The sequence below is a fragment of the Pagrus major genome, chromosome 1, assembly GCF_040436345.1.
Source record: "Pagrus major chromosome 1, Pma_NU_1.0".
Lineage (NCBI taxonomy): Eukaryota > Metazoa > Chordata > Actinopteri > Spariformes > Sparidae > Pagrus > Pagrus major.
This window is the reverse complement of record NC_133215.1, coordinates 4,199,907-4,220,656: the sequence shown is the minus strand read 5'-3', so window position 1 is coordinate 4,220,656 and position 20,750 is coordinate 4,199,907. Positions and strand designations below refer to the sequence as shown.

Genomic DNA, 20,750 nt, shown 5'->3' with positions numbered 1-20,750 from the left:
ATCAGGACAGAATCTATGTGGTCAAATCCCCTTCAGAGTTGATGACATGAAAACTAAGATTTAACAGTTTGAATAATGTTTTCAAAGTATTAACCGGTTTAAAGTAAATATTCAAATGGATTTAAACATGTGAGAATAACAACAGTATGTGTGAGATAATTGTGTTGCACTTATAATTCATCAGCAGTGTAATATTTTCATGTTATTAAAGTTTGTCTTCAGAGTTTCACACATTCAACACGTGCAGTGTGTTGAATCAGAGATTACATCACACTCATGTGTCTTTTGTCCAACGTGACTTCAACATCATCCAACCTCCTTTTTTCAGAGATTCAACACTTTCTTTTCAGAGATTTAAATCTCTGCGGGGGGCCACACCTTTCTGATGTCAGATTAGGGGGTCTGTGTCCAACAACTTCTGTCACTTTACAAAAGTGACAAACAAACATTAACACCTTCCTCACTCTGTGATTGGTGAGCTGAGTGCAGGTGAGACAGAGCCCAGGTTTCAACTTCTCTCTCAGCTCTTTTTCATTTGTTACACAACTATTTCTGTCACTTTGAAATATGAACTGAGTGAAACACTACCAATGTCTTCCAGGAGAGAACATGTGAGAAGTTACCTCCATATTTAAACCTTTGTTGAGCCTCCAGCAGCTCTTGGCTCCACCTTTGTCTGTCTGAAACAGCTATGAACACGTTTAGCTTCACTGATGCACTGATCCCACGCTAAAAGGTGGAGCTAACACACTGCAGACCACTGATTGGTCAGTGGGAACAGCCAGAGTCGTCTCGTCCTCCACGCTCTGAAGTAACATTTCACTTTCTACCTTTCAGCAGTCTTCTGTCTCGCTGCCTGCAGCCTTTCTCAAGTAAAGCTAGTTTCCTTGTTGAGATAAACAACCACACGTGTGCTGTGTGTGGAGAGTGTGTGGTCGAGCAAGAGAGAGAGAGCAAAACATGTAAATTAATGACATTTTATAGATACACAGAAACACATGAACTGACCTCAGAGCCTCCAGTCGACAGTTTGGACTCTCCAGTCCAGCACAGAGAAGCTTCACTCCTGAATCCTGCAGCTCGTTGAGACTCAGGTCCAGTTCTCTCAGATGGGAGGGGTTGGACTTCAGAGCTGAGGCCAGAGAAGCACAGCTGATCTCTGACAAACTGCAGCTCTCCAATCTGAATAAAGAATAAATGATGAAACTTCACAATTTAAATATTCAGTCAGTATAAACGTCACAAAGCTTCATTAAAATGTTGTAAAAAGACGATTCTGAATATATTTGTTATTGTCTGATAGTTAAAATAGAGATTATTTAACTTTTCATTGTAGTATGTATTTTTCTCATCACTTTAAAAAACATTTAAAAAACATGATTTGTAATCTGAGATGAAAATCAATAGTTGAGGATGTTCAGAGTGAATTATTCATGTTGTTATATGAAGGTTTTAAATGTGCAGCTCAACATTGCTCTGCCACAGTCAATGGACTAAACCACAGAAGAAGAAAACAGACTTCAGCATTAAGATACTCAGTGTGGATCAGTATAATATCAGCTGATGTCTGCAGTTTAGTGTCAACACAACTTTCACATCATATTAATCTGAGCACAGAAGTAAAAAATGGTGTCTGACCCCAGAGTCTCCAGTCGACAGTTTGGACTCTCCAGTCCAGCAGAGAGAAGCTTCACTCCTGAATCCTGCAGCTTGTTGTACCTCAGCTCCAGCTCTCTCAGATGGGAGGGGTTGGACTTCAGAGCTGAGGCCAGAGAAGCACAGCTGATCTCTGACAACCTGCAGCTCCACAATCTGAATAAAGAATAAATGATGAAACTTCACAATTTAAATATTCAGTCAGTATAAACGTCACAAAGCTTCATTAAAATGTTGTAAAAAGACGATTCTGAATATATTTGTTATTGTCTGATAGTTAAAATAGAGATTATTTAACTTTTCATTGTAGTATGTATTTTTCTCATCACTTTAAAAAACATTTTAAAAACATGATTTGTAATCTGAGATGAAAATCAATAGCTGAGGATGTTCAGAGTGAATTATTCATGTTGTTATATGAAGGTTTTAAATGTGCAGCTCAACATTGCTCTGCCACAGTCAATGGACTAAACCACAGAAGAAGAAAACAGACTTCAGCATTAAGATACTCAGTGTGGATCAGTATAATATCAGCTGATGTCTGCAGTTTAGTGTCAACACAACTTTCACATCATATTAATCTGAGCACAGAAGTAAAAAATGGTGTCTGACCCCAGAGTCTCCAGTCGACAGTTTGGACTCTCCAGTCCAGCAGAGAGAAGCTTCACTCCTGAATCCTGCAGCTTGTTGTTACTCAGCTCCAGCTGTCTCAGATGGGAGGGGTTGGACTTCAGAGCTGAGGCCAGAGAAGCACAGCTGATCTCTGACAAACTGCACTCCCTCAATCTGAATAAAGAATAAATGATGTCAGTTTAAAAGACTTTAATGTTCCTGCTTGAAATCATTCAGTGTTTAATAATCTGTTCAGAGCTGAAGAAGGTTCAGGATGTAGACGTTTAGAAAATGAAGCTCCAAACACCTGAACCCAACAGGATGCAGGTTCAACACTGTCAAACACACAAAGTGAAACAGAGCTCTCATTAATATTAATGACAACGTGCTGCTGCTTCAATAAAGACGTAGTGATGTCACCTCTTAAACTCTGCAGCTCCACCAGAGGCTCCATCTGTACAAACTCATGTTGTGCAGCCAAATAAAAACCCACAGAAACTGCTGGAACATTTGATTCTGCTATTTAAAGCTCCTGTTATTAAGATAGTTGAATTTTCAGTCTCGTTCCAACTCGTCAAATACTGACGCTTTGGGATTGTAGGTCGGGTCGGCCGCCGTCCCAAAGCGTCAGTATTTGACGGGTCGGGAACGAGACTCAAAGATCAACTCTCTCAGCAACAGGAGCTTTCAGATAAAAGTCATCCTGAGCTGAAGTGTTTCAGTCAGTACAGACGTCACATATCATCAGAAAGGTTTGGAACAAACACACGTTTGTTGTTGTCTGACAGAAGAAAACACAACGTTTGTGTTTTTACTTTCAGAAGCAAGAAGGAAAAGTGCAAATCAATGATGAAGAGGTTGATGGAGAATAAAACAGTGCTGAATGTTTGATGTTATATTAGATATGTTTTAAATATGAAGCAGAACAAGATGCTCAGTGTGAATCAGGACAGAATCTATGTGGTCAAATCCCCTTCAGAGCTGATGACATGCAAACTAAGATTTAAACAGTTTGAATAATGTTTTCAAAGTATTAACCGGTTTAAAGTAAATATTCAAATGGATTTAAACATGTGAGAACAACAATTTTATTATTGTATATTTATTAATAATTATATATTATTATAATTCATTGGGACATAGTTGTCATGTGATTCATTTTAACTGCACTTAACTACAGTAAGAATACATGAAGAAGGTACGTAATAATCCTTTAACATTGAAATAAAGAGACACTGTTATCCAATGAAGAGCAGATAAATACATGAGGAGGTGTCTTCTGTCCAACGCGACTTAAACATCATCCAACATCCTTTTTTCAAACATTCAACACTTTCTTTTCAGAGATTTAAATCTGTGTGTGTGTGTGTGTGTGTGTGTGTGTGTGTGTGTGTGATATAAATATATAATCTGCAGTCAAACTTTAAACTGAGTTGTTGTGATTTGAGCTCAGACAAACCCAGAAAACAAGTGAACTGAAGGAAATGTAAAACTTCTGTTCTGATTTAAATGTTATAGATCTACACAGAAACACATGAACTGACCTCAGAACCTCCAGTCGACAGTTTGGACTCTCCAGTCCAGCACAGAGAAGCTTCACTCCTGAATCCTGCAGCTCGTTGTAACTCAGGTCCAGTTCTGTCAGATGGGAGGGGTTGGACTTCAGAGCTGAGGCCACGACTTCACAGTGACTCTTTGAGAGTTCACATCTACTAAATCTGTGATTACAGATAAAAGAACATTAAAACAATAAAATGTGAGACTTTATTGTGAAAACAGATTCATACATGTTGCATCACAAAGCACAGGGGGTCAGTTGGTCGGCCTGAGCTGGTCAGTCATTGATCACAAGGTTTGTAGTTTGAAACTTGAGCTCCTTCTGCCCACGAGGCCCCAGACTTTCCCTGCCTGAGGAGATCAGAGGGGCTGAATCGCTGCCCCGTTTTATATCAGCCCCCAAAACACACTTGAATAAAGCTGCTTTTAACCCTGATGTGGATGTTTTTATCTTCATGTTTGATTTTGGTTTGTTTGATTCATTCTGTTGTTTTTATATTTATATTTGTAATTGTCGGGTAAAACTTGCTTTTTCTTGTGACTCTTTCGTTGTGTTGCTGTTTAATGTGTGTACAGCACTTTGTCACTGCTTTTAAAAGTCTTATATCAAGAAAATAAATCAATAAATGAACCTCCTGAGTGTCCTTGAGCAACATGAACCAAACTGATGTTCAGGACAAAGTGTCCAAATGACTGTAATGTAAACGTGTCAGATTTGAGTTGATTTATATTCATGAAGCTTCATGTAAATTCACTGTAGGTTGTAACTGCACTCGTATGTGTTTACCTCAGTTATGTGTTTGTGTGGATTTTGTTCTTTGATGCATTTTATTCTGTCGCTCCGTCTGCTTTTCACCTCCCATTAAATTAATTCAGCCTCTTCTACTGCATCAATAGTATAATTAGTGCTAAAGATTGAGTTATTATCATTTGATGGGTGATCATTTGTCTCAGGTGGAGTTCACCTGGCTGAAGGAAATGTTTTGGAAAGTAGACGACTACATGTCATTTCATCTCCGAGCTTGGTGATGATCATTGATTCAATCAGCAGGTTTCATACTTGTTGAGGAAAACATGTATCGTGTTGAGGTTTTATATAACGCATGTGTGTAAAGTGTTTGTCTTTAATACTGAAGGCTTCAGCTTTACCAGGATTTTTAATGTTCATCACATCTGGACTTACCGAGCCTTTCTACAGTTCCTCACAGCTGGAATCAGTCTCTGTTTTCCCTCCTCTGATGTGTTGTATTTCTGTGTGTCCAACTCATCCAGAACCTCCTCTGACATCTGCAGCATGTAGGCCAGAGCTGAGCAGTGGATCTCAGAGAGTTTCTTCTTTGATCTGTTCTCTGACTTCAGGAACTCTTGGATCTCCTGATGGACTGAGTGGTCGTTCATCTCCGTCAGACAGTGGAAGATGTTGATGCTTCTGTCAGGAGAGATCCAGGACATGTTCATCTTCTTCAGGTTGTTGATGGCTCTCTGGATGATTTCTGGCCTGTTGTCTGTCTGACCCAGCAGACCTGCTAAGAGTCTCTGGTTGGACGTCAGAGAGAGTCCATGAAGGAAGCGGACAAACAGGTCCAGGTGACCATTCTTACTGTTGAGGGATATCTGCATGGCTCTCCTCAGGAAGTCCTCCAGGGTTGAGGGACTCTGTCCTCTCAGGAAGTCCTTCAGGACCTCTGTGTTGCTGTTGGTGTAACAGTGGAACATGTAGACTGCAGCCAGAAACTCCTGAACGCTCAGATGAACAAAGCAGTAGACTGTTTTCTGGAAGATCACACTCTCTCTTCTGAAGATCTCTGTACAAACTCCTGAGTACACCGAGGCCTCTGTGACATTAAGACCACACCGCTCCAGGTCTTCTTGGTAGAACATGATGTTTCCTGTCTCCAGATGTTCAAACGCCAGCCTCCCCAGCTTCAGAAGAACTTCCCTGTCAGCCTCCGTCAGATCCTGTGGACTCGTCTCACGTCCCTCATCGTACTTCTGCTTCTTCCTCTTTGTCTGGACCAGCAGGAAGTGTGAGTACATGTCAGTCAGGGTCTTGGGCAGCTCTCCTCTCTGGCCTGTAGTCAACATGTGGTCCAGAACTGTAGCAGTGATCCAGCAGAAGACTGGGATCAGACACATGATGTGGAGGCTCCTGGAGGTCTTGATGTGTGAGATGACTCTGCTGGACAGATCTTCATCACTGAACCTCCTCCTGAAGTACTCCTCCTTCTGGGCGTCAGTGAAGCCTCGTACTTCTGTTACCCTGTCGACACGTGAAGGAGGGATCCGATTGGCTGCTGCAGGTCGGGAAGTTATCCAGACGAGAGCCGAGGGAAGCAGCTTCCCCTCGATGAGGTTTGTCAGCAGCACGCTGACTGATGACTCCTGTGTGACATCAGACACGACCTCATGGTTCTTGAAATCCAGTGAAAATCTGCTTTCATCCAGGCCGTCAAAGATGAACAGAAGTTTACAGACAGCGAGCTTCTCTGCTGTCACCTTCTGTAATGTTGGATGGAAAACATGGAGCAGCCTGAGAAGACTGTACTGCTGATCTCTGATCAGGTTCAGCTCCCTGAACGAGAGCACAACCAGCAGACTGACATCTTGGTTTTCGGAGCCCTCTGCCCAGTCCAGAGTGAACTTCAGCACTGAGAAGGTTTTTCCAACGCCAGCGACGCCGTTGGTCAGAACCACTCTGATGGGTCTCTGTTGGTCAGGTGAGGCTTTAAAGATGTCGCAGCACCTGATTGGAGTTTCACTGAAGGTCTTCTTCTTGGAAACTGTCTCCAGCTGCCTCACCTCATGTTGGGTATTAACCTCTTCACTCTGTCCCTCTGTGATGTAGAGCTCAGTGTAGATCTTGTTGAGGAGGGTTCCACTTCCTGTTTCATCACTTCCTCTTTCATCACTTCCTTCAGTCACACGTTCACATCTCCTCCTCAGACTGATCTTATGTTCATGGAAAACCTCCTGCAGACCAACATTCACTGAAAAAAAGAGACAAAAGTGGGAGACAAAAAATACAATGTGACAATCAGCAGTCAATGGTCTTTTCATTACAAGTTAAAAACATCAGTATAAGAACATGTTTGTTGTTTTCTTTGTCTTTCTCTCCACCTTAACGTCGTGGAGAGGTTTGTGTGTCCCTGTGATCCTCGGAGCTCTGTTGTCGGGGGCATTAGCCCCTGGCAGGGTCTCGCAAAGCTAATCAGCCCCAGAGGAGGAGCCGGACTGACAGTGATTCAAAGAGCCTTTATGAATCAGCCACAAAGGTGCTGCAGCACCTGAACCAGGAAAGAGACATCAGGGCACCTTTCTGGAGCTCAACTGGGAGTGGGAGGTCGCTGTGAATATCTGGTGTCTGGCCTTTGACTACACGCCACCCTGTGGGCTGACTACCAGCAGGGACGGGCATTGGGGTCGGGTGTGTGCCAGTCTCATGCAAAAGAAGGCAGGTGTGCTGATTCCTGGCATCCCAGACTGGTCCTCAGGACAGGGAGTGTCTCCTCATGGGGGAAGGAACAGGTGCTGGTGCCGGAGGTGGGGCGGTACCAACTAGATTTAGTTGGGCTCACCTCTATGCACAGCACTGTTTCTTGAACTCAACTCCTTTGCTTGAGGGACAACATCTCAGGTTGGCCCCTGTAAATGGTAAATGGTCTTGCATTTCTATAGCGCTTTTCCAGTCTACTGACAGCTCAAAGCGCTTTACAATACTTGGCACATTCACCCATTCACACACACATTCATACACTGATGGTGGAGGCTGCCATGCAAGGCGCCAACTGCTCATCAGGAGCAATTTGGGGTTCAGTATCTTGCTCAAGGACACTTCGACATGTAGCTGAGGGGAGCCGGGATTCGAACCAGTGACCTTCCGATTACTAGACGACCCGCTCTACCTCCTGAGCTACAGCCGCCCCGACCAAATGACCACCACCTGCACCTCAGCCCGTCCACTACACTCTGCTGCTGCTGACTGCTTGTTATTCCCTCACTACAAGGGAGGACCAGCTACTGCTCAACTAGATCCAGACTGTCTGATGTCCTGGATCCACAATAGTGACACAAACTCCCCAGTGACATCAGAACAGAAGAAACTCGACACAACTTCAGACTGAAAACTCTCCTGTTAGACTGAAACTCTCCTGTTCAGACTGAAAACTCTCCTGTTCAGACTGAAAACTGTCCTGTTCAGACTGAAAACTCTCCTGTTCAGACTGAAACTCTCCTGTTCAGACTGAAACTCTCCTGTTCAGACTGAAAACTCTCCTGTTCAGACTGAAAACTCTCCTGTTCAGACTGAAACTCTCCTGTTCAGACTGAAAACTCTCCTGTTCAGACTGAAACTCTCCTGTTCAGACTGAAAACTCTCCTGTTCAGACTGAAACTCTCCTGTTCAGACTGAAAACTCTCCCGTTAGACTGAAACTCTCCTGTTCAGACGGCACCTTGGTCCATAAAAACAATCTCTCTCTTGATCTCTTATTGCTTCTAGTTGTAGCTCTTGAACCATTTTAGCATAATTGATGAATGTGATCTACTCATGTTGTATCCACATGGTTCAGTCAGTTATTTTCAGTCTCTTTGGATAAAAACGTCGGCTAAATGAACGTATTGTAATGAAGCAGGTTACATTTGAAGCTGTTTAATGTGCTGACACTGAGCAGCTAATTAGCATCTGCTGCAGCCTGAAAATAGATGTTAGCAGTGCACTTTTCCTCACTGGATGTTTGTTCGGTGGCTTGTTCAACAAGTGGATCTGCAGGACGAGGTGTGTGTTTGTAAGTTAGAGGAGGAGGAGATGTTAGCAGGAAAGCTAATGTGGACTGTTGTTTAAAGTGCTGTTTTGTCTCAAGCTGCTGTCTGACACTTCTCCATCTCCATCTCTGCATACAGAGAACAAGCAGCTCTCTGATTGGTTAATGTGTGACATAACAAATGTATTACAGTTTCTCAATTTACACACAAATACTGGTACTTGAGACACAATGACCACAACATGTAACTCATGCACCAACCCCCTGAACCAATTCTGCTAAACTACAAGCACAATTCCTGCTTTACACTCAAATTGCAGTTCTAAAACACACTTTTTTCAAAACACTACACACAATTCTCTGCATTTGGCACAATTTTCATGAAGAAAATCTCTTGTTTTCACCAGGAACACACCGTCATTCAAAATTTTTGAGTTAATTGCCCATCACATGGGCAAACACCTGTCACACAGTTTTACAATCAGCAATCAGAGCTTTAGCATAAAAGGGCAACAGGTGAGCTCTTCTGTTTTGGAGCAATGGATGCCAACATTGGAAATAGAGGCAGAGCCAGAGCCAGAGGAGTGAGAGTAAGAGGAGGAGGAGGACGAGGACGTGGAAGGCCAAGGACCGTAATCTCTGATGTAGGGCTGCCCGATAAATCGAATTTTCATCGTCATCGCGATATGAACATGTGCGATAAACACATCGCAAAAGACTGCCTGACACGCGATGAATAAGAAAAATTATTTTGTTTACATGCGCCGTGAGCATGCTAACATTTAGCCTATCACACGGAGCCCTGTTTACAAAGGCCAATCAGATGAAGCCCCAGCTAGCCGTTAGCTACCCTGACAAAATTAATCGGCATCAGTTTGGTGGTGATTGCCAGGTTATGATGGCTGAGGGAGGAGAAAAAAGCGATGAAAATGGTCGACGAAGGCCTTGTGGTGAAAAGAAACAGCACTTCTGCTATATGAACTTATTTTGGATTCAGGAGAGACGACGTTGTAACGTGGGCTGGTGAAGGGGAAGGTGATGGTCCACTTTAGTGCGGTTGCTCCGGTTACTCAAGAGATGGCAGGCAACATGTGGCGGTTTTTATTCATAACACTGACCGCACCATGCCAGGTCTCTACGGCACTAATGTTACAGGCATACATGCAAACGAACACAGGCCGAGGTTCTTCTACCAACACTTCACAAAATAAAGACAAAATAAAAAGGGAAGTCTTCGCTCTGTTAGCGGTATCCTTTCTCATGAGGAGCGGAAGTACACCTGCTCTTCTTCATCGTACAGGTTACATTACCCACTAAACAAAAGGAGGCGCCACCTAGTGCCACTACATTAAATAACTGACTGTTACAACATGTTACAATGACAGGTACTGTGTGAGCACATCAGCACATCTGGGAATGTGGTAACATGTCACCGTACACGTCTGTAACCTAACAAAGTTAACATGCTGGTTTTCTTGGCCAAGAACTTGTGTTAAGGGAATAACTAAGGTTGTAACTTGCCCTAACAGGTAGATATTTTTTCCTGATTTTATTTTCTCTTGATTTAGTGGGCTGGCCCTTCTCTATTTCAGTTTTGTCCCTCATACTATAGATCTCTGCACCTTGTCAGGCAGAGTCAAGGGCCTTGATGATTGTGATGAGAGACATTACAGTTAATTTAAAGTGCCATGTTTAATTTATATTTATTTAATTATTTAAGTTGTTTCCCCCTGGATGTTTTATTTATTTCAGCTCTGCATGGTAAGAGATGTTTTGGTTGAGTTTGCAAGAAAATAGTTTAAAGGGAGCAGGGGAAATTAAACTTTAATTTCATATAGGTATAATGTCTTATTTAAATTAATGTTCTGCTTAATTGGTTGGGTATTCATGTGCAGTTTGTTCAATAAAAGCATGTTCGAAATAATTTATTTCATTCTTTATTCAGTGGACATTGGCTATTCAATGTTTGGGGTCTATGTTAGCAGTGTACCTATTAATGCGGAAACACTATTATTAACTGTATAGTTAATAATATGCAAACTTCAATATTTGTTTATTTATCGCAAGTTATATCGTCATCGCAATATTGAACAGTGTTATCGCACATCGCAGATTTTCCTCATATCGTGCAGGCCTACTCTGATGAGATACGAGCCACTTTGGTTGACCATGTGGTCAACCATGGTCTAACAATGAGGGAGGCTGGGCAAAGAGTACAGCCACATTTGAGCAGGTACACTGTAGCATCCATCATCCGGACTTTCCGAAATGAGAATAGGTAAGAAATCTACTCTCACTAGAAAATTGCAGCACTGCATATCAATACAGTACTCAATGAGTACAGTAGTACAGTATTGCCTGTGGACTGTTCTGTAGGACTGTAAAAATAAAGTATGTTTCAAGTATTTGGGAAATGTATTCCTACTTTGTATTCCTACACAGTATTTACAGTATTTTACTATTTGTATGGCAGAACTGAAAGATTACCAACACAAGGTGGTCGGGAACGTCTTCTGTCTCCTGAACAGGAAACTGAAATCATGAACATGGTCCTAGAAAATAAGGCCATAACATTACGGCAAATACAAAGAAAAACAATAGAAAACAATGAGATATTTCAAAATATTGACAGGGTAAGCTTATCAACACTGGACCGTGTCTTGCGCAGAAATAATCTGAGGATGAAGCAGGTCTACAGGGTGCCATTTGAACGCAAATCAGAAAGAGTCAAAGAATTGCGATATAACTATGTGCAAGTGAGTCCTATACAATCCCACAATTGATGCATACTCTCAACACTGTATAAATTATACATATTTCAGTATTGTAATCATAATGATTGTGCTTCACAACAGTGACCACTCCATGTCTATTTCTGATATTATCATGTGTGTCTCAGAGAGTCCTTGAGCTGGAGGTGGCTGCAGTGGAGCACCAGTTCATCTTCATTGATGAGGTTGGATTCAACCGCACAAAAAGACGAAGGAGGGGAAGGAATATCATCGGCCAGCGTGCCATTGTTGAAGTCCCTGGCCAGCGCGGAGGGAACATCACAATGTGTGCAGCGATTACCCACCACGGCGTCATCCATCACCATGCTGCCCTTGGCCCCTACAACACTGCCCATCTGATCACATTCCTGGACACCCTACGCAACACATTCATTCCACCAGATCAGATAGACGGCCCAGAGCAGCTCAGGTACGTTGTCATTTGGGACAACGTAAGTTTCCACCGGGCTGCTCTGGTTCACTGCCCACCCACGCTTTTTAGTTGTTTATCTCCCTCCATATTCTCCATTCCTCAATCCTATTGAGGAATTTTTTTCTGCCTGGAGAAGGAAAGTGTATGACTGAAATCCACAAACGCGTATACCCCTTCTCCTCCTATGGAAGACGCATGTGGAGATATAGCAGTTGATGCTTGTCATGGCTGGATTCGCCACGCTAGGCGATATTTCCCCCGCTGCTTGGCCAGGGAAAACATTGCTTGTGATGTGGATGAGGTGTTGTGGCCAGACCGAAACAGAAGAGAGGATGCAGCATAGTTGTTTTTTACTGTAACTGTATACAGTAAATTCTTCTGTTGTTTTGTATTTAGACCACTGTATGTGCAACTTTGTGTTGGTTGGGATGTACACTGTGTACATTGTTTTTGTGGGAAAAATAAAATATATTTGTTACCGAGTATTTGTGTGTTCTGAGCAAGGGCGTAGGTTTGGTCTCAGCTTTGGTAGTGACATTACCAGGGGTGGACTGGGACAAAAATTCAGCTCTGGCATTTTCTGTCCAGACCAGCCCACTATATTATCAGCGGACACCACGAAGAAGTCCACAAATCTCGTGGCGTCCTTTCTCACACATACTACAAAGGAGAGTCATATTCCTTGATAGCAGTTAACAAATAAAGCACGTAGCTATGAACTCAAGGACTAAAACTGACAGCTATAGCAATCAACCAATCAATCTTTGTTCATTATAGTGTCAAATCACAACAGAAGTTATGTTATGACCAGGGGTGGGACGAGACTAACGGGAAGAACCCAAAACCAGAGACGGGGTGGAGTTTTTCTCACATCATTACTTACATTTGCACAACAGTTGGTGCATTTCTCAAAACAATTAGTACAAACTGCAAAACCTTGTTGATAACCTGCAAAAGCATGTCACATGCTCAAAATAGAGGTCATTCCTCAAAACCAAGTATTCCTATCAATGAAAGTGTGTGTGTCATAAAAAAAAGTCCTTCATTTGACATGACACCATCATTTATGAACAAGGTAGTCAAATGGCTTTGTCGTGTTTTCATTAGGACACTTTACTAGTGTTTCCCAATGCAAAAAAGCCAGATCTTTGTGACCTGAAAATGCTCAAGACTATACACTAACACTATACACAGCCATTTGAAAACTACAGTAAAAGTAACACATTTACACACAAATTATACCAATTAGATAGTTATCACTCAGTAAACAATAAATGAATTGAAAGATTACAATAAATTCAATGGTAAATATTGCAAATTAAATCTATTATTTCCTACAGGTTTACTTGTGTTTTGTATCTCTGTTTACAGCTCATCAGGCCACGTGAATGTTTACTGTTGCTATGGCAACAAGAGACCGCTGACGTTAGCATCTGTTAGCTAGCTTAGCTAAATCATCTGAACAATAATAACCCATAATATCACAATTCGGCGTATTTGAACAAAATCAACCACAACTACCAACAGTCACAGCCCTTTAACTCTGGGCTGATGTGCTGCCACATGTTAGATTGTCAAAGTTAGAAAATAACGGCTTCAGTCCCTGAGGAGCTGCGTTAGCATTAGCGGCAGCTGCGTTAGCATTAGCGGCAGCTGCATTAGCATTAGCGGCAGCTGTGTTCATCAGTATGCAGTTAGTGAGGTCCCATCACATTCAATGTAAAAACGTTTTTTACTTTGTTTTGGACATGTCTCAAACATTTAGCCGAGCCAGCCCCAGGCTGACGTTACTGACCCTGTCTGCCTCCACTCGCTCATCATCGTCAGGTCCTTCTCCCTCGTCTCCCGGCGCAGCAGCACCTGTGGCTGCTGGCGGGTCGGTGTCACTGGTCCCGGCACCAAAAAGCTCCATCAACTTCGCACATTTAGCAGCCTCCACCTCCAGAGACTTCAACTTTTTAATCGCTGTTTCTCAGCTGTTTCTTCCTCTTATCCATTTCAAGTAGCGGACACAGTTTGGAAGATGCTCACTACTACCACTCACTAACGTTACTACTGGCTCAGCAGCAGACAAATATTGGTAGTGACTATTTTGCAATCCTCGAACATTGGTTGTGACATGTCACGACCATCTATATAGAAACCTACGCCCATGGTTCTGAGTATAAAAACAATATTCTCAAATACTTTACAACACACTTATGTATGTACTGTCTGTAGTAAGAACAAAGGCCTAAGTTATTATAATGAATGGAGAAGAAGTGTTTTCCATTCATCAGTGTTTTACATTGAGCACATCAGTGGTTAACTGGTTCTTATAAATGTCTATTCATATGATGGTTTGTGTGTGTCATTTGAAAACAAAATACCATTTTGAGAAGAAATAACATTGTTTTGAATGTAAAGTTTCATTTTGCAGGAGAATTGAGGGGTTTGCCCATTGTGTGTGTGTGTGTTTTGATTTGTGTGTAGAGTTCTGAGAGTATGAGGCATGATTTCAGAAAATGTGTGTAAACAATCGAGAAAAACTGTAAAACAACAAGTAGTGTGTTCAGACATGAAGACATCAGCAGACAGATATATAGTCTTACTTTGTACAGTGCTGGTCAGACTGGCTGTCTGCAGTCCAGCTCTTGTTCTGGATCTTTCTCCACACTGGGGACAGGAGGAGAGTCCTGGTGAAGCAGACTGGTCCCAGTATGATGTGATGCGCTGTCTGAAGAACCTGACCAGAAGCTGTCGCCAGCTGGTAGAGACTGGATCCTTCAGGACGTCCTGACAGGAAACACAGCAGGACGGCTGCTCCTCCACAGAAACATGCCTCCTCTTCTTCTCTCTGTGAAGACATTTCTTTAGGACTGAAACCATTTGTTGATTGTTTCTAAAAATATCAAGATTTGGTCGACACTGTTGAAGCTCAGATCAGCTGACAGAGGACAGTAAAACTGTCTTTACTTTTCTGATGAATTCAGCTTCAGTCTGGAATAAAAATGGCTGTTTGTGTTATTTCAACTCTTCTGTTTAGTCAGTTTGAACCTGGAGTTAAAAGTGTTCTCAATAACTGAGGTCGACCACGATGACATGACTTTAACTATGACATGACTTTAACTATGACGTGACTTTTAACTATGACATGACTTTAACTATGACATGACTTTAACTATGACGTGACTTTTAACTGTGAGATTACTTTTTTTTAAAAAGTCTAATTACAAATTCATAGAGGGAGCAAACTCCTCCTGTCCATAAATAAGAAGTTTAACAATTTCTATTTGTCCTCTTTGATCAGATTACAGCTTTTTACGTGACTGACAGCACTAAGAGGAAGATGGGACGAATGATCTCTCTGTCATGAGTCCCAAAAGGTTTGTTAAAGTTAGTTAGCAAATACATTGTTGTTCAAATATACAAACACAACATGAACAAAACACGTTAGTGAGAGGGAACTGAAAAAAGTCACATAAATGAGTTAGTATCAGGTGTCTTACTCTGAGTCTGATGGTCCAGGTTCATTACTGAAGTGTATAGGAAGATCTTTGGACCGGTCACTCTTCATAGACAGACAGCTGGATACTGGAGACTCTGCTCTCTGTCTGTTGGACTGAACTCTGCAAACACCAACATGTTTGTATTGATATCTCATGAATCTTTGAGAAATTCTCTGATGACAAAGTCATTTAAGAAGCTCTAAACACACAAACTACTGCTACTGTTGATAAAAAGGAGCTTTCAAAGTTTCTGTTTGTCCTCTTAGATCAGATTACAGCTTTTTAGGAGACTGACAGCTGCCACAGATAGTAAGAGGAACATGAGCCGTGAAAAGTCTGTTAGATTTAGGTAGAAAATACATTTTACATGAATTTTGAATACAAAAATACAAAATCAACAGAACAAAGCACGGCAGTGAGAGAGGGAACAGAACAAAGTCACATAAATGAGTCAGTATCAGGTGTCTTACTCTGAGTCTGATGGTCCAGGTTCATTACTGAAGTCTGGAGGAGGACCTTTGGACCGGTCACTCTTCATAGACAGACAGCTGGATACTGGAGACTCTGCTCTGTCCTCCTCCTCCTTCACACAAACACTCATCTTCTGCTCTGAAGTCAGTCTGAGAGGTGAAACAGTAGCTGTGAGCTCAGGACACAAGAATCAGGAAACAAGTTTGTTCAAGAGTCGCACAAGACCGAGAGAGCAGGAAGTAACACACACTCTCTCTCCCCTTCACACACACATTATACAGTATAATAAAAGCAGCCAGAAGTCCACCTGGTCACTTTTCTTCACACCTGTGCTTGTTTTCTTGGGTTACTGGAGGTTTAAAGAGGATTATTCAGCCAATCAGGACTTTGTGTCCACAGATGAATCAAAGTGTTGAGTTCACTCCAACATTTCTTTCCTCCACAGTCCACAGGGAGAAAACTGACTCACAGTAAGTAAAGTCACAGTAAATAATCACAATGTGTTGTTAACACTCACCCTGCCTCAGACTCCAGCTGCTCTCCTTCTGCTCTTCGTCTTAAAATGGAGTCTGACTGAACACTTTCACTTTCAGGGTTCCTCCCTGTGTGTGTGTGTGTGTGTGTGTGTGTGTGTGTGTGTGTGTGTGTTATGACGTCCTTGGCTCCTCCCTGTTCTCATGTTCTTCTTCTGATTTTATGACTTTAAAGGTGCATACCGCCACCTATTGTCCCGGAGTATGTAGCCTGGAGATGATGAAAACTGAGCCTTTCAGATATCTGAGCAGATGTTTTACAGAAGTCCACTGCTCTTCTGTTGGCTCAGAAAAATACTGCGACAGTTTGCTGACAACAAAACTCAGCTGGGGTCTTGTACATGTAGTTGGACAGATCAGGCTGCCAGCTGCCTCTCTGGATTTTCTGACGTCACTCATCTTTTCTGCATCATCAGTGTAGTTCAGTTTCTGTTCACAAGGTGTCGCTCTAGGTTCACAGTTTTGCATGTAAAACCTTTCAAGTACTTTTTCAACATGTTTCTTTTGTGACATCGTTACACATCCATCACTCAGCTCAAAGTCAATGCCAAGAAAACGTCTCAGTTTCTCCTCAATCTTTCATTTTGAATCTTGCTGTGAGCGTCTCCTTCACAACTTTTAGTGCATCTTCATCACTGGCAGCAATGATTAGATCATCAACCTTCACCATCTTATTTAGAAACTGGAGGAGAGTTCTTGACCAAACCCAAGGATATTGCTAATCATTTGAATAATTATTTCATTAATAAAATCGATAAGCTAAAAAGTACTGTACAGCATAATGATACTGACCTCGCAGATAGACTAATAGACCAAATTATGGAAGGTAAAGAATGTCATTTTGATTTCAAGACTGTTACAGTTTCAAAAGTTGAGTTATTATTAATGAATTGCAAAAATAAGTCACCTGGGGTGGATTTTCTAGATGGAAGGTTATTGAAACCTATTGTTGGTATTGTGGCCCCAGTGGTAACACGTATAATTAATTTATGTCTGACTAAAAATATATGGCCACAGGGATGGAAAATTGCAAAAATAATACCAATTCCAAAAAACAAAAAGTTGCAGTTTTCTGCGTCAAATAGTCGACCTATCAGTTTATTGCCAATTTTGAGTAAAATCATGGAAAAAATTGTGTATGAACAAATTCAGTCATATTTTTCTAATAATGGTTTATTTACAGATTTTCAGCATGCTTATAGGGAAAAACACTCTACATCAACAGCTATGACACAAATGTTAGATGACTGGTGTAATGAAATCACGCAAAAGAAAATTACAGGAACTGTCTTCCTGGATTTCTCTGCAGCGTTCGATATTCTGGATCATGAATTATTATTGGCAAAATTGAAACATTATGGGTTTTCATCATCAGCATTGTTAATGATTTAAAATTTATTTGAGTGAAAGATGGCAAATGGTTTATTTTAATGGAACTGAGTCAGACTTAAAACAAGTTAAACATGGAGTACCTCAAGGAAGTTGCCTTGGACCTCTGTTGTACTCAATTTTTACCAATGATTTTCCCTTGGCATTAAAAACAGCTCGCATGACAATGTATGCCGATGATACAACAATTTATTTAGCTGAAGGAACTATTGATGAATTAAATAGAAATCTAAGTGAAGAAATGAAGTTGGTTTCTGAGTGGGTTAGCTGCAATGGACTAATTTTGAATGTGTCAAAGACAACTACTATGGTTATTGGATCAAACTATTCATTGCGTTCAAACACAGAGCTTAATGTTATGATCAATAATCAATTAATCAAACAAGTGAAAGAGGTAAAATTATTAGGAATTATCATAGATCATACACTATCATGGGACATGCATATTAGGAGGATAATAACCAAAATTGGAAACATTCTTTCAATGATTAGGAGATGCTCTAAATATCTAACAGTACATATTACTAAACAAGTCATTCAAGCACTGGTTTTGTCACATATGGATTATTGTACAGTTGTTTGGTCCAATACCTCACTAGCCAACATCAGAAAACTGCAACTTATACAAAATAAAGCAGCACGTGTTGCACTTACTTGTGGAATAAGGTCGAATATTTGTCAAATGCATGCCAGTCTTTGTTGGCTGGATGTTAAGCACAGATTGTCATATTTGTTGATGGTATTTCTTAGAAATATTATAACAACTAAAATGCCACATATTTTTTATAGAAAATTATCTTTTAGTTCAGACATACATAATTACTCAACTCGACATGCTGCTGGAGGTTATTTTATTTTACCCAGGGCACTTTCTCAATGTACAGTATTATATAGAGCTATGAAGGAGTGGAATGCCCTTCCGAATTATGTTATACAACAAAGAAACATGGTTAGTTTTAAAATGAAACTAAGAGATTATTATTTGGATCGTAATTTTAACCATTAGTATAAATCTGTAAATTGGGTCTTGGCATCCCTGTGTGACAGGATACATAGTAAATGTTGTGTAGTGATTGAATGTAGGAGCTGGTAATGTCTGTTAGGTGTTTGTCTTGGATGTTTTGTTTGTATGTGTATGTATTAAGTATGTGTTTTCTGTATGTATTTTTGTTTTTATGTATTAAGTATGTGTTGTTTGTTGATGGTTTGTATTTGTCACTTATGTAAATGAAAGACCCCAGGAAGAATAGCTGCTGCCTTGCAAAAGCTAATGGGGATCTTAATAAACTAAACTAAACTAAACCCATATTATTATGATCACCTTCTCATTTCCTGTTTCCCTTGTGTAAACACAATGATCAGCAGGGTTTTGTACTAAATGCTTCTCACTTAGATAATCATGTAGCGTCTTGTTCCAGTCTCTGCCGGACTGTTTCAGCCCATAAAGTGACTTCTCTAGCTTATACACCAACTTTCCGTCTGTGCTAGAGTCCACTTCATATCCTCTGGTTGCTCCATGAACATCTCATAGTCTATTGGGGCGTTCTGACATCCATCTGATGCTAAATCAGGTTTTCCTGTGCTGCTTTTTGCATTAACACTCAGCGGTAGGAGAAAATGTCTCATCGTAGTCCAGGCCACTTTGTGACTCTACCCTTTAGCCACACTGATAGACAACATATTTACTGATGTCACAGACAACAATGCAATAAGTGGATTACTGATCAGTGATGTCAGTGAGCAGCTACCAGTGTTTACAGTGTGTGACAGTGACGACAAGAAGGAAAAGCAGGACATTAAACTGGAGCACAGACGAGTCAGGACAGAGGAGTCAATGAACGCTTTAAAACATGAATTACTAAACCAAAACTGGGAAATATTATAGAAAGAAGAAAACCTTGACAAAGCACATGAAGAGTATTCACATTGTTGTCTGATAAAAACTGTCCAATAAAAGAAATCAATAAAAAACAGACATATTCAGACAGTCATGCAGTGGCGGCTGGTGAAAAATATTCTAGGCTGGGCTGTGTGTGCCAGAAGCTTTCGGTGACTGTCCCAATGAACCAAAAGACACCATTGTTTTAGGGATAAACAGTAATTATTTAATGGCCCTTTAGAAATCAACAGTTTGACAGATAATGACAATGATATGAGATGTATATTAGTGAACACTCTTAATACAAAATTAAAGTTGTGTGTGTGTGTGTGTGTGTGTGTGTGTGTGTGTGTGTGTGTGTGTGTGTGTGTGTGCAGACCTTGGTGATGTGGGATGTTGCTGCTGCATCATCAGGTTCAGCTGATGAGGTAACAGTGTAGTAGTGGACTCTCCCGTAAACGTGTTGAACCTCGCGCTGCCGCCACCTGTGGCTCCTCTCATCACGGCAGCTCCGTCACAGACCTGGGCGATTAGTTTCCCCCGTTGTCCCTCAGGAAGAGTAGTTTTCTGTCGGAGGATGCTGTCTCATCGTGGCCTCGCAATGCCAGCTCACAAGCTCCACACAATTTCACACAATCAATGATCTTGGATAAAATGTGTGTGTTCATGTCCACCTCTTCATTGTGTTTTCTCACCGCAGTCCTGTGTCCTTCATCCAGCTAGCAGCTATGCTAGTCCCGCCTAGCACGGCTAGCTTGACAGCGTTGTTCATGTGAACCTTCGAGCATTCATGTTTTTTAATCGGCTCTGACAAAAGTTTTAGGTCTCTAGCTCCTGTTACAGTCCATGTAGTATCTGTCCCCGGCATTTTAAGAAGTAAACACGGGAAGCAGAATACTGCATTTGCAAAGCTACATCCAGTTAGCCGAGCCTTCCTGTCGCACCGATTCAGAGAGAGGCTCCTCTGGACACTTTACCTTTCTCATGCGTCTGCTGTGTTAAACTCAGACCGGGCTTCTCAGGTCCAAGTTCTTTAACACGAAGTTTCCCCCTAAAGTTCTCCTTTCGAAAGGGTTCAGCAAGAGACACTTTACAGAGTCTGTGGGCAGCTGAAGCCCTGTGTGCTCTTGTTCTTGTCGACTTGACGCCGCCATCTCGATTTCAGACGCTTGTTTCTGGTTGCTAGGATACTTAACGGCAGC

At 41.4% G+C, this 20,750-nt stretch overlaps 2 protein-coding genes across 2 annotated transcripts in view; both read right to left on the bottom strand.

Moving 5' to 3' along the window:
* LOC140992930 (NLR family CARD domain-containing protein 3-like) overlaps nucleotides 1-15,391 on the bottom strand; it is a 43,764-nt gene extending 28,373 nt beyond the window's left edge. Inside the window, exon 1 of the mRNA XM_073462771.1 lies at nucleotides 15,277-15,391. Coding sequence (XP_073318872.1) covers nucleotides 15,277-15,344 — 68 coding nt within the window. The 5' untranslated portion in view covers nucleotides 15,345-15,391. The remainder of the gene's footprint in view (nucleotides 1-15,276) is intronic.
* On the bottom strand, nucleotides 5,005-14,880 carry LOC140994214 (protein NLRC3-like). The gene is made up of 2 exons (XM_073463779.1): nucleotides 14,380-14,880; nucleotides 5,005-6,812 (listed from the first exon to the last, which is right to left on the bottom strand). The coding sequence occupies exons 1-2, from the start codon at nucleotides 14,654-14,656 to the stop codon at nucleotides 5,005-5,007; spliced, it is 2,085 nt and encodes a 694-aa protein (XP_073319880.1). The 5' UTR covers nucleotides 14,657-14,880.
* Nucleotides 15,392-20,750: the final 5,359 nt, after the last annotated feature.

Bases quoted from the DNA above. Each gene is read 5' to 3' on its own strand.
- LOC140994214 (XM_073463779.1), bottom strand. From the start codon at position 14,656: ATGGTTTCAGTCCTAAAGAAATGTCTTCACAGAGAGAAGAAGAGGAGG. The intron at 6,813-14,379 runs GTAAGACTATAT...TCTTTTTTTCAG, and splicing joins TCTGACCAGCACTGTACAAA to TGAATGTTGGTCTGCAGGAG.